A 16,918-nucleotide genomic window follows, 5' to 3' on the forward strand; every position below is an offset into this window, starting at 1 on the left:
TCTAAGTAAAACATTTGGTGATATGACACAATAATTCCTCACACACATCCTCACACTGCATCTACAGTTGACATAGAAAAGAGTACATGCTCTCATCATGTTCAGTTTATGGTTGCACAGAGACCTGCAGAGATGGTGGTTGCAGAGAGGCAGGTGTTCCTAGCAAGGCATAGGGTTGTGGTTAGGTTGAAGGTTTCACATCTGTCATTTCTTGGAACTAACCATGATCTACAGCCTACGCTGTGACCACATCCTCTCCTGTAGTGTTGTTCACTACTACTATAGACAGAGCTGCTAGCTCCAGTTTCATATCTGCCTCAAACCATGCATACCCCTGACCTTTAAAATGATTAGAACATTGATTTCCTGTACTGCTATTGGGTTGTTATAACCTCACACTTGTTTATGCATGGTTGTTTATGCATACAGTGATTAAAATAAATATAAGCAAAAAATATGAATGACACCAAAATAGAAAAAGTTAAATACAGAAGATTAATGTATTGAGAAAAATACATTTTAGTCAACTTTCATGTGCAGTGGGAAAACTGAATAACGATCTTGTGGCCCAATAACCCAACGTCAAGTGAATTGATAATTCAATTGGTAAGATCCCTTTAATGAACTAAATGTAAATCCAGTAAATGTCAAAAGATGCACTTTTGAGAACTCCTTTTGTACCCCTTTTGTTCTCAGTGGAAAATACATGACCCAAAACCTCCCTCCGTAGTAGCGTCAGCTCAACTGAGCTCATGCTTATGGAAATGTTGCCTCACATGTGGGAAGGGAAATAGCTGCATTCTTATGAATTTGACTGATGGGCAGGCTGCTAAAAATACACCACCCTGCTACACTAACTTTGTGCTGGGATGATAATGGCAGCTTTCAGTAGCTATGTACCTGATTACATAGGACCACAATGGAAACAAGTCCCCAGGACCTTTTGTGTTATCCTTTAGCCTTAATGTCTGACTGTACCTCATGCTGTTTACATTTCTGACTAATGAAGTATTCAATCAATCAATCAAGCTTGAACTTGATTTGAGAGGGAATACTATACTATACAAGTCATATACTGGTTCCATGAAACCATAATGTGCTATATATTTTAGTTCATAATATACAAAATGAAGTGACCTTTGGGAACAAATGAGCCATTGTTAATGTTTTTCTTTATCTTATTTTTACATTACCATCTTCCATAGACCCCATATGAGTTAGAGGGAGTAATAGTTATGATGTTGTAGCTTGTTATCTTTAATTGACCTAATTCAATTTGATATCATTAACCTGTTTATTGGTATGAGAAATACTTAATCCCATGTTAAATTCATACTGATCTCTCATGAGTCTGTTACACATCTTGGGTCAAAAAGAAGAAATAACTTGGTTTTCTGAAAAACTTTAATTGAGTATACTTTTCAGTCATGATACATGTGTTAATAACAGCACACAAAGATGCATTATCATAAAAAGAAAAACAACATGCTTTTACTTGAGTAACTGTGCACATGCACTCCTTTTTAATGAGAAAAAGTGTCAAATAGTTTGTCTTGAAAACAAAGAATTGGTCAACTGATCAGTTTCATTCCTTTCCTTTGGCATAACATTTTGAAAATGTCTACAAAGCCTCTACAAGGTAAAATATATGAGCTAAGCTTTAAAGCTACAATACATGTACGTACATTTCATGTCCTTTACAGATGGAGATGGAATTGTAACACCTGGAATTTGAAACCCGGTCTCCCGAGTTTCAAACATCTACCGCTCAACAAGAGGGAATCCAACCTTGACCAGGGGAGATATTAGGCTTATGAGCTTCAACCGGGACTTGTCAACCAGTAGGTGTCCTACCCGACACTTCAAATAAGTTACAGATTGCAGATTTAAATCTTAGTTATTGAATAAAATGGAATGAGCTCTACTGAGCTGGGTTGCCATGGAACAGCTCAGAATTCAGTTAGACTGCTTCTTAGATTGACCCTGTGTAACAGAGAGAAAATATACGTTTAATTACTTATTTGTACATTACTAAAAACAATACTTCTATTTCCATGATTTAGTTCACTCCACTTATCTCTGTGACATGGAGTGGGGACAGATTGACAAGTCACACATTGTACACACTATAGATTTGAACCCACCTGAATCCTCCACAGTAAAGCCATAAGGAAGAGTCCATAGAAGCTGCTCTTGGCGAGGAAGAAGATGTAGGACAGCTTGGCAGTTTGTATCTTTGTGACCTTCACATAGTGCTTTCCTGTAGAAAATTAAACACAGTTATTTGCTTCCAAACAGACATCTTGGCAAGTTTGTGTGATCCTCATATAATCTTCTGTAGAAATGTAAAACATTTCACATCTGAGTTATTTGCCTCCAAATAGTCAAACTACCCACTGTTGGGTAATTTGGTACATATTATCTGAAGCAGCTTAGTGTGCCATGAGTATATTTTAGCATGCATTGCCTCTAAGGGAATGATGCCCCATAAGCCTGACAGCGTTAGTGTTATATACTGGACAATACAAATAGAATTCTTACCGTTTGTGAGTTCTGTACCTGTACCTTCACCTGACAGAAACACAGAAATTATTAGACAGGATTACATTAGTTTAAGTGAGTGCTTTGCCTTTTTTCAAACTTCAAAAAGGCAATGTTATTGATGAATCTATTTTACTATACCTGGTTGTCCTTTAATTGAGTTGGGGTGAGAGCTGTTATACGTCCCATTGTAGAAGCTGACAATGCAGACAAATTCCTTAGTCGGTTGGTTCCAGTCCTCAGCTGGGACCTTCAATCGGCTGGTGATGGTGTACAGTTTGGTGACATTATTCTGCAAGGCTGCATTATCAGTCACCACTCCTGCAGTGACCGTGTTCGCGTCAACCTTCCAGGACACGGTGACATGGTCTGGGTAGAAGTCAGTGGCCACACATACAAGGGTCTTCTTGTTGGCTTTACACTCCTTTGTAGAAGGTGGAAGGATATTGACTGTGGGTGGTGTGATAGTTACAGTAGGATCTGGAATTGGACAGACAAAAGAAAAGTAATATTATTAAAACTGCATTGTGAAGGAAGCGCTCCACCCTACAGTACAAATACATACATGTTAATTATAAGGTTTATCTCGATTCTCGACTTTCCATTTAGAATTCTAGACATTAGAAAGAAAATAAATAATTACAGGACCATGTCATCATCTGTATGAAAATGATGTTACAGTATTCACCTGCAGAATCATTAAGAGAACTATTCACCTAGTTTATTCTCCAAAATAGACAGGAGGAAAACCAGAATGCTTACTAACCGCCTAACCCTAAAAACAAATATTTACTGTACATTATTTGATTGAATCAAAGGAAGCAGGTAACTCAAATACTTGACATTTCCCTACTTTTCCAAGGAAAAGAATATACTCAACATCAAAATATTTCAGTTTCAGAGAAATCCTCATGGCAAAAATGTAATGAGCATTGTAAGAATGTATTTAAGGTTTTAGGTATTTCTTACCTAGTACAGTTAGTTTGGTGCCACTGCCAAAGTGTGCGCTTTCGTGATTGATCACACTGACACAAGGCTACAGAAAAAACTAGTGCTGAAACTTTCCAAACTGTCTTTTTGCTCTTGCTCTTTTTTGTGATATTTTTGAGTATTTTCTTTTTGTCCCTGGCACAATTGTGTTCATTATCTTTCTGTATATTTGTCATTTTATGACTCTTTCGCTTTTTATTCTGTTTTTACCATCTTTTTGACGATTAAACTATTAGACTACTGATCTCATAGATACGCCACAATAGATGTTGAAATTTCTTTCTAGTTCATCAAACCAAATTATTTTAGGTACTGTAGATTGCAGATGAATGTATAGCATTGCATAACATTACATTTAGTATTGTTGTTTTGTTACCTTACCTAAGACCGTAAGTTTAGTTCCATTTCCAAAGTAAGCCTCAGACTGGGTGCTCACAGAGCCTTGTGCACTGATAAGAACTTGTGCTATGAGAGTGATAATCTGGGCATTGTGCCAAATTTCATATTACCACAACTCTACTGCTGAAGACGATAGATGATGCTTCTGCTTATTGGTGCTAAACTTTAACAAGTCAAACTCAGAATAAAATATCTATTGACTATTCACAATGAGAAAAATGTATATCAAGAATAAAAAATATCTAAATTAAATATCATATTATTAATTTAGCATAATCTTCACTCACTCACCTTCTATGCCACACTGAGCCAATTAGATTATACATTTATTCATTTTCGTACCTAAGACGGTGAGTTTTGTTCCAGCTCCAAAGTATGCCTCCGAGAATCAAGTGTCAAGAGCTCAACAAAAAACCCTTACTGCCTATCTCTCTAACCTAACACTTTAAAAAGGCTTCCATACCAATGCATTCCTGTCTGTCTCAACAGAGTCAATTCAAACCTCATTTAAGTCAACCACTTAAATTGATTGATATTTATTGATTCCTTAATTGAGTGTTTTTATTTTGTTTAAGAAATATGTAACAGATATATATGTGGCAGATTATAAATAGCCAACTAGAGATAAATGTGTTGTGTAATGACACATAATTTCACTGTATGGTCTGGCAATATTTTAGCGAATATTATATTTATTTTCTCACCTGTTAGTCTGATCAGTCATATTACAACCTACCTCTACCGACAGTCTGTTGCTACTACTTGGGTGAAAAACTAATTTGAATCTCTCCGTAACTGATCTGTCAGCCTCACAACTATTTTGTCTCACTTCTCGCTGGAATCATAAAGTGAAAATCTCATAGCTTACTTACCAAGAACAGTCAATTTTGTGCCTTGCCCGAAATGGGCTTCGTTATTGGCACAGCAACAAAGCTCAACACCAGAATTGAATAAGAGGACTACAACTATAATGATTGTACCAAAACAACTGTTGACACGCCATTCAAACAAAATGGTCTTGTTGCATGTATTTGAACCATATATATACATTTTCTTACCCAAAACAGTCAACTTTGTTCCATTTCCAAAGTATGCTTCGTTCAGGTTGTCACAGTGCAGAAATACTGAGCATGAATATCATTCCCTACCAGAATTATTTCAGAACACAGTATTGTTTATATATCCCTCTTCCTATGCTGTGCTGCTAAGGAAACATACAATGCAACAAAAACAAACATTGAGATTATTATATTTACCTAAAACTGTCAGTTTGGTTCCATTGCCAAAGTATGCAGGTTCAGTGTTGGTCACAGTGTTCTCAGTTCAGTCCAATATTTCAAGTTTACAGTAACTCACATTAACCCCCTAAAGTTCAACCACACATTTTTACCATTTCATATTTATTGAAGTGAGGTACATTTGTAAGAGTTCTGACTTACCCAAAACAGTGAGTTTAGTTCCATTTCCAAAGTAGGCCTCGCTGCCAGTGCCAGTGTCACACTGATTGCATCCTCTACAGAAAAGTCGAAACTTTCCATAATCCTTAATCAGACAAATAATCAAACACACTCTTCATTATCCATTGGAGCTTTAGACGTCCATTGGATAAGCTACAATTATCTCAGCAGTTGGGTTTTTACGAAACAGTAGCGAGTCAAACAACCAGATAGAGCATGTATATATATTGTTTTATTCCACTAAGCTGTCCTTGTTAAATCAATTTTACATCCCCAGGGATACATTGGAGTCGCTCATGGTGTTGAATATTGATGTTTTTCCCTGTAACAATGGTGTCATGTACTGAACAGTGCTCTACACAATACAAGTGAATGGGAGAAGGTTTTTGTACAGCAGCTCGATAGGATTGTATCACCGTGGCTCCCTGTCCCCACGGTGAAAAAGTATTACACAAAAACCTTGATTCTTTCTCGTTCTCTGTTCTTGCCTACCCCCACATGACTTGTCCATATCTCACCCCCCATCTCTCTCTATCAGCCCTTGAGAACAGGTGCACAGCCAGGGGGGATGCTGAAAGAGTTTGAACTTCTTCCATGCTGACTGGTGCTATTTCTGTGAGCTCTAAGAAAAGCAGTGAGAGTGTGGAGGGGAGGGATGGTAGGCTTTTTGTTTTTCCTTGTAGGTAGACACTAGACAGACACTGTAAATTACATCACTATTGGTTATCTCTTATCTGTTTACATCGCTCCCGGTTGTCATTGGTCTTACTATATCATGACGCACTGAGCTGCAGCTGAGATGACTTAAGGATGTACAATAGTATTATAGAGGTTACAATTGTACTGTATGCATATTGAGATTCTGGTGCACATGTGCTCCCCCAGAGGAATTGTTTGAAAACTTCAAATATTATGATTTCAGCTGTCTGAATTTACACAGAATGGCCTCACAACTAGTTGGCTGAGAGTGTTTTGGATTTTACTATGAACCATTATGTTATGCTACTGCAGGTAATGCAACATGCACAGTGCAATCGATCTTTTTCATAAGTAGTTCCTTTTGGAGTTGTTTAAAAGACTCATGTCTACACATTCTAATGCCAAGGTGTCACCTTTGACCAAGTGGCAATAATAGTCTACTTTGACTATTTTGAAGAATAGATCCTTTCTGCTTATATGAACTGTATCAACTTTTTGGATTTTTTGATTACCCCTTGTTGAAAATAATGTTATTCCATTAGGTTTCATCACAAGAACCACAAACGTGCAATCCTACACTTATCAGTACTCTGTAGTTTCACTGACTATTTTAAGAAAAAATAAGACTTACACTGCATTGCATAAAACTTGTGGTTTTACTATTTCAAGACTCATATCTACAAATTGCATTGCATATTGGTAGAACATTTTATATGTACTTATTACTTTATTAAGTAACATTATCATGATGCGTTTTTTCTTCTTCATACCAAAATGGATGTGTAATCCTAAATGTACCCTGTAGAGGTCAGTGCATGTTCTGAAACATTCTTTTTATTTTATTTCAAGAATCAGGCACAAGCACACAATTACACCCAACTTAGATAATGAACATGAAAAGAGAGTGCCTATGGTGCAGCATGACAGAGAAACTTACAGTGCTCCACTGCTCCCTATAGGTCATGTTTTTGTCACGCAGAAAACATTATTGTTTTGACTGAGGATTGTGCCATGATGAGTCAGTAGGTGTTTGTCGTTTTGATCAACCAAACGATCAATCATTTTGGTAAAAGAAAGCAACATTAACACAAATATCTAATGTGTTGAATTAGAATAAAACTCTTTTGCACTTTATCCACATACTGTAGGCTGTCAACCCTTAATCTGCAGTATTATGCACCCTTTATTTTCGTGCAACGGCATGTTGGGGTTGTTGTTGAGCTGTGAAGGCTCTCTGAGTCATTGTGGTTTAGTTGAGGCACAGTAGTACAGCGCCAAATCTTTGGCATCAACGTCATGTATCATCAGGGAGGATTTCAGCACCAGAGGTCTTGACAATGTGTACTTGGATTCAGTGAAAGGAGGCACAATGCTTGATGCATTTTTTCCAAGAGAATATGCGAGCAGCTGAAGTTTCTTGTCGTCTCTTTGTCTGTACCAATACATGTAGTAGAACTGATCATCATTTTGTTCACAGTGCAAAGTGACTGATGCATCCCCCTTGATGCTCAGTGCAAATGGTGTCTGTTGAATTTCCACACAACGGGAGAATTCTGTAAAGCAAAGTTAAAATACATGAAAATAATATACACGAATTATGAAATGATTCATTTGAGCGATGCCTTTTAGAATGTCTTACTAGCTAAGAGGAGAACGCCCACAACTGAGAAGAACCTCATATCCACAGAGATCAGAATATTAATATGAACAACGTGAGCATTTTAAAACATATCAGTAGGGGAGGGGCTCAACAGCTCTTAAGCACCGCCCTGATTCCCATTTATACAGTAGTCTGTCAGTTCTCTTAACCCATTAAGACCTGGAACTTTGTCATTTTTAGATTTGAGCTAAAAAAAGCATTATTTTACACTTTGGGCTATTCAAAAATAGCAGATATGCAAGCTCATAGCGCGGCACAGAGTGCCGCGCTATGAGCTTGTACAGTAGATCTGCTATTTTTGAAAAATCGTGAAAATGTGTGCAAATCTTTGAATATATATATTTTTTTAAGCGAACATTTTTAACTCAAATCTTTGCTTCTGGGGGGTCCCTGGAACAAAATATTTTGATGGGGGTCCGCGGCCAAATACATATTTTTTCACAATTTCACAGCCCTCACAGAAAAAAAATAGCGATAGAGACTCCTGTCCATAAGCACTGGACTTGGAGCTGGTCCCCATGCTGCTGCTCAGTGGCTGCCCACTGCTCCTAATAGTTAGGATGGGTAAATGAAGAGGATTAGTTACTACCCCACAGGGGTCAATCAAGTGAAAGTCAAGTGAGTAAGAGTATTATGGCTATGATTTGGATTGTGATATTGACGATAACATGATAATATTAAACTGATCAGGATGCCGTGATATTGTCACCCCAAGCACAGACAAACTTTTCAAAGGGAGCTATTACTTACAATACAATGGTTTAAATAGAATAATGGTTACAAAATAATATTGACACTTCAATATTCCCCTCGTCAGGAAATGTTATTTGCTTTCCCGTGCAAACCACTATCAGGAGTGATGTTTTTTTGTCAGGCAGTCTCATCAAACCACATCACTGTGTGCTTGCAGCACAGAAATACACAGCCGAGTCTGATGAATTCACTCGGAGGATACTCAGAGCTCCTTTCACTGTGTCTTCTCTTGTGATTTGGAATTGTTTTTCAAACTGACCCTCGTAATTGGGTTTACCACTTGAAGCATACCCATACCCAATGAGAGTCATGGTGGAACTTCTCTGTTTGTGTTGGTACCAGAACATAATTACAAGGTTGGTGTCATCATGGCTGCAATTTATCTTAAGATTCTCCGTCCCTTCTGTGACTATCTGAGATGAAGTCTGTTGGAAGGTGACTGCATTCTCTGCCTGACCTGTGAGAGAGAGAGATTCACCAAAGTTGCAGAAAAATGTAATAGATTCACTATTCAAAATGCAAATCTGTATAAATGTAGCAGGCCTGATTAGCAATGACTTACAGGTCACAGATAGTAAAAATGTGTTGTTTTATATAGTATCCATATGCAGTGTTATTTTGTGATGGAATTCGATAAAACCTACGTGTAAGCAAGAGGAGTAGAAATCCAAGTGTGCATAAAGCTGGAAACATGCTGATGAGACTGCCTCCTCCGAGGACACTTTAGTGAAGAGGTCTTTAATATGTCACCATATCTTCACATCTCAATGTGTGATGACGTCAGCTATTAAAGTTCTGCATCAATAGACGACATGACTCTACTAATGACGTGTTATGAAAGACTGAGAGGATAGATTAAACTTTACCCTTTCTTCTAAATCATCTCCAGTGACTCCCCACTCACTTTTACCTTTCTCCGCCTACAGACATCGAGGAGAGGATCATGCTGCTAAAGGAAAGTATGCTTTAAGGACATTTAGGAGTATGACATTTAATAGCCTGTGAAGATGAGAATTTGAGTGAGAGTTTAGTGAGCCACAAGACAGTTGATTATAACAGGAAAGAAGGCAAGTCTCATCAAACCACATCAGTTTGTGCTGCAGAGACACAGAAGCCGGGTCTAACGGCTTGAAACTGCCAATGATTCATGGTGTCTTCTCTTTAATCTCAAATCACTCTTTGAAAACTAACAAAATAAAAACTCTTTTTATTATTATTTTTTTAATATAAAAATGATGCTTTGCAAAAAAAGACAACTAACTGAAACTGTATTGTGTGCTTACAAAACTAACCAAAACCAACTAAAATCATAGACAAATTGTAAATGTATTCCATACATAATATACAGTATCTTCCATTTGTTTAACTATGCCACTTTTAACTGTGAATACCTTTTTTTTGTTTTTTAAATGATTTAAATATCTTCTGACCTTTTTTAAATCTCGCCCCTGACAAATACCCAATATTACAGTATATGATAAAAAACAAAAACTAACACTAAAACTAATAACTAAACTAAACTAGCAAACCCGCTTTAAAAACAAATTAAAACTAACTGAAATGTATCAACATATTTTCGAAATGGAAATAAAAAATGACAAATTCAAAACTATATAATAAGCTTGCTCATAGTTGGGATCATCCTATATAAAAATTGGCTACAGGGAGGACTGGCCGGCCAGCGGACCATGCATGGCCACGTCAGTCTGACTCAGACATAACATTAAACATAGCCGATACTACCATATATAGGCATGTCACTATGACTCAGACATAACCATAAACAAACCTGATATATAGGCAAATATGGAGATCCGGTTATCCAGAGCTACAGATCCGACCGATATGCCCATATTTGGCCATGTGCATATATGGGACCGATCGACTTCAAACTCTGTGCGTTCTCTGCGGCCGAGTCGTTCAGAAGTACGATTGTACAGAACCGCCGATCCGACCGATTTGTCCATATATGGGCATACATGGATATCCAGTTGTCCAGAACCGCCAATCCAAGCAATATGCCCACATATACAGTAGGCATGCCAATATACAGTGTATGGGATCTCCATATATGGGTATAAAAGAGACACAGGTAGACAGACAGCTACATAGATCTCCATATGTTCACAAAAGGGACACAGACAGACGGTACAAAGGGTACTCTGACAAAGCCCCCGACACTATATGACTCGGACATATCGGTCGGATCTGCCGTGCGACATAGGTGTTAGGGCCGCGTAGCGGCCTGAACTCTAGATGCAAGGGCAGTCCGAACCTCTAGTTATAAAAAGGTTTCATCCTACGAATACTGTTTCTTATTTAATTCTTATTTCTCCACTTTCTTTCTTGTGCTGGTACCAGAGCACGATATTGAGGTTACTGTCATCATGACTGCACTGAATTTCTACCCTGGCTATTAATGAGGCTAAGGTGGTTAAAATGTCTGTGAGGTTAAAATGTCACATGAGGGAGGGAGTGGCATTGAACAACATCGCTGCACATTCACATCACAGAAATACGCAGCCAAGTCTGAAGGATTCACACTGCCAATTATCAGAGATAATGTCCATTTCCCTTCATTGTTTTTTTGAACAAAGACGTTTATTTGCTTCTCTGCAGATAAATTACACATTGTACAATTATTTTTAAGCAAATAAACTAGAATAAAAACACGAAAAGAAAAAGACACAACAGAAAAGAAAAACAAGCAGGACAATTCGGCAGACATACTAAGCAACAGATTAAATCAGATTTAAATATCAGGACATTCACTTGGAGATCAAATATAACTAGTTACAACACAAAAATGATCATGACACACACACGGTAACATAGGCTTTCATATGGGCAGATTAAAGTACCCTATAACTGGGGCCCACCTTTTTAGAAAGACATCGTACTTCATCTGGAGCTTGGCAGTATTTTTTTCCATACTATACATTTTCAATATCCTCTCATGCCACTGGCTGGTCGTAGGTGGTAAAGGTCTCAGCCAGGATAGGGTAATCATTTTTCTCGCAATCAACAAAAGAATATGTAGGATATAAACCTTCTGTATGTCCGCCAGCCCCTCCGGAACCACTCCGATAATATATATTTTTGGGTCTAATGGTAAATCTATATTAAGAATAGCACGGACATTTCCCTTCATTGTTAAGGGGACTTGAAGCATAGACAATAACAATTAGGTCTTTGTCTGCCAGAGCATCACTGGACATCTGTTACTGGTTCAGAAATGCCTGTGGATGGCTTTTGGTTAGAATTATCAGACACTTGCTATGGTTGGGAAATACTTATTTGGCTGGAATGTACCTTTACAATATAGCCATACTGCAGACATTTTGCTAAATGATAAGCACACATGTTTCTGCCCTGCTGCCACATGTCTGTTATATGGTGATGGAGAGGAGGACAGCAGGGTGTTGCTATTCATCAATTCATAGCCACACTAAATCCTGTTATATGCCTTTGCCTATTGGAGAAATATAATCTGATAAGCATGATGTACACTATCTTAGAGTATAGAGTATCTTGAATTAGTTTTTATGTATTTCACCCTTTGTGTTTCACCTTTAGTTTAGTATTATGATTTGTATTTGTTTTCTCTTTGTCTCTGTTCTTCATTTGTTATTTGCTCTGGAAGGGCAAAGAGTGCCTAGACAGATACACAAGTTGGCATGGACAGTGTATCTCAGACACAGATTACTGAGTAGACATTAGACAAAACAAAATCTTCAGACATCAACTATATTCTTTGCGTCGGATAAAGGTGCTATATGCACTATTTACCATTTTACCTTGGAGAGCTATTGCAAACTAGAAGAATATTTCATGCTAATGCCTCAAGCGTGTTGCACCAATTGACACCATTGCTGCCCTTATTGGACGAATTTGATGTATTTAAACAATAATCACATACTGATTGATTGACTAACAAAATGTGAATGGCTTGTAATTATGTCACATGACACATCCCCTTTTTATCAGGGAGTTCTGTGATGGTGGTTTGATGCAGGTGTACAGTATGTAGACCACAGTAGGCTGCCAGCTTTTTGTGAGGATGAGGACGAACATGAAAACATTGTGCATACTCGCGGCACAGAAGTATTTTGCATCGTCTGCCGGAGTTACGTTGGAGATGATGAGATGGGCTTTGCCCTTGGCATGGCCCGTTATGTTGAAACGAGCTTCAAACAACTTCTCAGGAACGTGTCTGTCATACTGAAGCATTCCAATGAGTTCCATGGCGCTCTGACCTTTATCCGCTGCCTTGTGCTGGTACCAGTACATGTAGGCATAGTCATTGTTGCCATGGTAACACTCCAGTTGTGCTTGTCCGTGTTCAGGTATCCCTATGATCAGGTTTTTAGGGGTCTGTTGAATTACCAGTGACGATAGTACAACATCTATGAAAAAATGACACAAGAGCGTGAGAAACTGACCGTGATACAACACTGGAGATGATGGCCATCACAACTGGCCAATAAAAGTTTATTTTTGTGTCACAGGGCAACAATGTGTTAAACAGCACATAAATAAAACAAACACAAGAGAACAAAAGTTAAATTGTATATAATTAATTTGTACTTATTACTAAATGAGTGCTCTGTAATTAATGACACTTACCTGTAAGTGAGAGAAGAGGAAGAACAGTGGAGAAAAATATTTGTAACATCTTTATTATGAAGCACAAATAATCTCTTCCTCTGGTCCACTAATAGTACTCCAAAATAGTAGGTAGTAGCAGCACTACGAAATACGAATATTCATTTGTTCTCAGAAAGAGGTACAATACAGCACTTCGACTTGTGCACAAGCACTGTGGGACAATACTAATCTTTATCGACCTGTTTGCTATCTTAATGAAGTGGAAAAAGGCTGTGACAAAGAACACACAGTTTTACACCACTTTTTCTCTTTATTGAGATAGGTGGATCTTACTGCTCCTAACTACTGCCCTCTAGTGTTCTGCCCTATGACAAAGAAGCATTAGTTTCTTCTGCAAAACTATAATTAAGATGATGTTTATTCCGCAACAAAAAAATAACGTTTCATGTGAAATGGCCACTAGCTTTTGAGACCCTGCAAACATGTAATGTATGACACCCGTGATACAAGCATCCAAGAACAAGCTTTGTAACAGGCAGATGGTAGAGATATAATTGGGTTTATAAAGTGGTTGTTTTTAGGCAAAGATAGGATCTGCTGCACAGCACTGTCCCCTGCTGTCAGGTTGTAGACTGACAATGAGCTGTTAACCTCTGCCTTTGATCCTGTCTCTCTGCTCTGCCATGTCATTGTACGTGAAACCCACCTGTCTGGTGTGCCGACAACAGTGTTGCCAGATTTTGTTAAAGAAATTAGCAACCAGGTCTATGGAAACAAGCCCAAAAGAACGATACGACGATACAACTTTATTGTCAGCTTTCACCGAAATTTGCTTTGTGTCCATGACGTCACCGTTCAAGATACAGGCAGGACATACACAATACATTACACAAAGTACATTACAGGACATACATCACAGAAGCAGGCAGAAACAAGAACAGTAGAACAAATCCTCTTGGTTTACCGACTTTTTGGTTTAAAAGCAGAACAGACTGATGTACAAAAGAGTTCCTTAGCCTGTTTTTCTTATATTTAGGGACTCTAAACCGCCTCCCGGAGGGCATCAGTTGATATTCATCATTTAAAACATGTAAGGGGTCAGGGGAGATGCTCTTTGCCAGTCTAAGCATACTACTGATCTGGGCCTCTTTAAAGGAACGTAACACAGCCTCGACTGGCCTACCAACTATTTTAGCGCAGATCTTAATTTGGCTATACAGTTTGTTCTTATATACCATTGATAGGCTGTTAAACCAGGCCGTGCTACAGTACAACATCACAGTTTGAACAACAGACGTATAGAAAAGAGACAAGATCTGACTGCTAGCACCAAGCGATCTAAGTCGGCGTAGGGAGTACATACGCTGCTGTATCCTCTTACAAATATAATCAATATGAGATGACCATGATAAGGTGGCATCTATCATCACCCCCAGATATTTGTAAGATGGGACTTGTTCAATAGCTGAACCATGGATTGTCACCGGTGGTGCCTTATCACCGGGAGCAGGACCAAATATAATTTCCTCAGTTTTCTTAGTGTTGATAATCAGATTATTTTTGTCACACCACTCCACAAGCCGGTCAACGGTCAGAAGCGACTATATTAGGCCACATGAGCACTTTATTAAAGCTATACTGTATACATTATACATCGGCTATTTGAGAATAGCAGATCTACAAGCTCCTAATGCGTCACATTGAAATGTGGAATATTTGGAAGATTTCCTGGCACAAAATGTTTTTAGATAGGGGTCTGCAGACAAATACATATTCATTTGGGGGTCCTTACTCCTTTTCTTGTCAAGGACTGAAAATGAAAATATTTGAGAACCACTGGTTTAAATGATAATTAAAAATGTTTTTGAAAGCAAGCCCAAATAAGCAACTACACTTTAGAAACAAGCCTAAAAAAAACCTGCAACCCACAACTACCAATATTTACAAGCAACAGAAAAACAAGCCCAAGGTCGCTTATAATAACTTTTAAGCGGACATGGCAACACTGCCAACAACATCCCCTGTACCAGATTATGACTTCAGAGCTTTGATGAAACTGTGGTGAGCAGTGGAATGTGGCAGATGATCCCTCTTTAACCAACAGGTTAAACTCTGCTGGCTTGACAGGACCCTGTGAGATTGAAGGAAATAATAATAATAATAATAACTTTATTTGTATAGCACCTTTCATGACAGGAAATGCAGCTCAAAGTGCTTTACAGAGCAAGAATACAATTACAATTACAACTAATTTAACAGTAAAGCAAAAAAAGAAAAGCAAAAGCATAAAACAACATAAAAATAATAGAAAAAGGCAGTGAATCAGGCAAAATAGTGAGGACATGAATAACAACACAGAGATTTAAAAATCAACCAAAAAATCAACTAAAAGCAAGATGAAAAAGTAGGTCTTGCTATCCAGCTGTCTTACTGTAGGTGTAATGGGAGTTTATTCCACGCTGTCGGCCTGTAGAAGCAGAATGCTGCTTCACCGTGTTTTTATGTCATTGTAGGCACCTCGAGCAGGTCAGCACTTGAATGTGATTATCTTGTGAAAATAGGAATTACATCATTAACCTGTTTAATATCCATTGTAATTATATGTTTTTATTTTATTTTACTAATTTAGATAATATGACTTTGATGCTAGTAGTAATGTGGATGACATCACTACAGAAGATAGATCAAGCCTCTGACCTCTGTCCCTGATTCCAGAGATGGTGATTATTGTGATCCTATATAAAAATTGCCTTGCGGATGGACATTGGGTCGACGTTGGGATGACAGCCACCACTGACGTAACATGCACATCTCCATGTCACAAACAAACAAAAAACGTTGACTAACAACCAGTGGTGTAAAGTAACTTAGTACATTTACTCAAGTACTGTACTTAAGTACAATTTTGAGGCTTTTTTTTAAGGTATTTCCAATTTTCAATACTTTTACTTCTACTCCACTACATCTCAGAGGCAAATATTATACTTTTACTCAACTACAATTATTTGAAAAATGTAGTTGCTAGTTACTTTGTACATTTTGATTATTATTACAAAACATACATTAACCACTTCAGCCCAATATACAGTTTCAGCCATTTGAAAATAGCCGATCTACAAGCTCACAATGCGTCGTGATGCCACGCTTTGTGAGCTTGTAGATCTGCTATTTTCAAAAGATTTTTATATAATTGAAAACTTGTGAAATTTAACATTCTGAGTAATGAGTACTTTCTACTTTTGGTACTTTAAGTACATTTTGATACCAATACTTTTGTACTTTTACTCAAGTAAATTTTGAATTCCAGACTTTTACTTGTAACAGAGTATTTCTACATTGCAGTGTTGATACTTTTACGTAAGTACAAAATGTGAGTACTTTTTCCACCACTGCTAACAACGCTGATTTCATGAGGGGCCCTGATATTCTTTTGTACAACCGTCGATCCGACCAACTTCCCATTCTGCACATCATTCCCATGGGGCCTCGGCAATACGCACACCATGTGAGGGCTGCATAGCAGCCCAAACCTCTAGTATTTTAAAACTACAGTACAAGTTCTTTGATTCATTATTAACATAGAAACAGTCACACTATTAAACCTTCAATTGCAGTGCTGGGTCATGTGGTTACACAATATCAAGAGAAGGGTCATAAATAAGCAGTACATTTTTATTTTATTGTTATATGTAATTATATTGTTCTTTTATTGTTGATAACAAATGTTTCAGCGACTGTATCCAGCCTTCATCATGTGGTTACGAAACCACTGATAATGTACTGTATATTGTGGTTGAGTTCAGCTGTATCA

The 16,918-nt window shown here is 37.8% G+C and overlaps 3 protein-coding genes across 5 annotated transcripts in view; all 3 read right to left on the bottom strand.

The window, feature by feature from the left end:
• Nucleotides 1–1,386: 1,386 nt before the first annotated feature.
• The window catches only part of LOC311036532 (M1-specific T cell receptor beta chain-like), a 100,576-nt gene continuing 85,044 nt past the window's right edge, over nucleotides 1,387–16,918 (bottom strand). For all 3 annotated transcript variants that reach the window (XM_084045269.1, XM_084045267.1, XM_084045270.1), the window contains 2 exons: nucleotides 2,145–2,260; nucleotides 1,387–1,983 (listed from right to left, as the gene is read on the bottom strand). In XM_084045269.1, the coding sequence (XP_083901395.1) occupies nucleotides 1,957–1,983; nucleotides 2,145–2,260 (143 nt within the window). In that variant the 3' untranslated portion in view covers nucleotides 1,387–1,956. The remainder of the gene's footprint in view (nucleotides 1,984–2,144; nucleotides 2,261–16,918) is intronic.
• Nucleotides 2,167–16,918, bottom strand: part of LOC311036531 (immunoglobulin lambda-1 light chain-like) — a 96,092-nt gene continuing 81,340 nt past the window's right edge. The window contains exons 5-7 of the mRNA XM_084045266.1: nucleotides 2,683–3,021; nucleotides 2,365–2,571; nucleotides 2,167–2,278 (exon numbers count right to left, since the gene is read on the bottom strand). Of these exons, the coding sequence (XP_083901392.1) occupies nucleotides 2,390–2,571; nucleotides 2,683–3,021 (521 nt within the window). The 3' untranslated portion in view covers nucleotides 2,167–2,278; nucleotides 2,365–2,389. The remainder of the gene's footprint in view (nucleotides 2,279–2,364; nucleotides 2,572–2,682; nucleotides 3,022–16,918) is intronic.
• LOC311036668 (uncharacterized protein) lies at nucleotides 11,273–13,353 on the bottom strand. Its single transcript, XM_084045511.1, has 2 exons — nucleotides 13,126–13,353; nucleotides 11,273–12,905 (listed from the first exon to the last, which is right to left on the bottom strand). Exons 1-2 carry the CDS (start codon nucleotides 13,172–13,174, stop codon nucleotides 12,460–12,462), a joined length of 495 nt encoding a protein of 164 aa, XP_083901637.1. The 5' UTR covers nucleotides 13,175–13,353; the 3' UTR covers nucleotides 11,273–12,459.

This window comes from Gymnoscopelus microlampas, assembly GCF_963454915.1.
Source record: "Gymnoscopelus microlampas genome assembly, chromosome: 20".
In the NCBI taxonomy this organism is placed as follows: Eukaryota; Metazoa; Chordata; class Actinopteri; order Myctophiformes; family Myctophidae; genus Gymnoscopelus; species Gymnoscopelus microlampas.

Coding starts and splice junctions, on each gene's coding strand:
- LOC311036668 (XM_084045511.1), bottom strand. CDS start 13,174: ATGTTACAAATATTTTTCTCCACTGTTCTTCCTCTTCTCTCACTTACA. Junction 12,906..13,125: donor TCCTCTTCTCTCACTTACAG/GTAAGTGTCATT, acceptor ATTTTTTCATAG/ATGTTGTACTATCGTCACTG.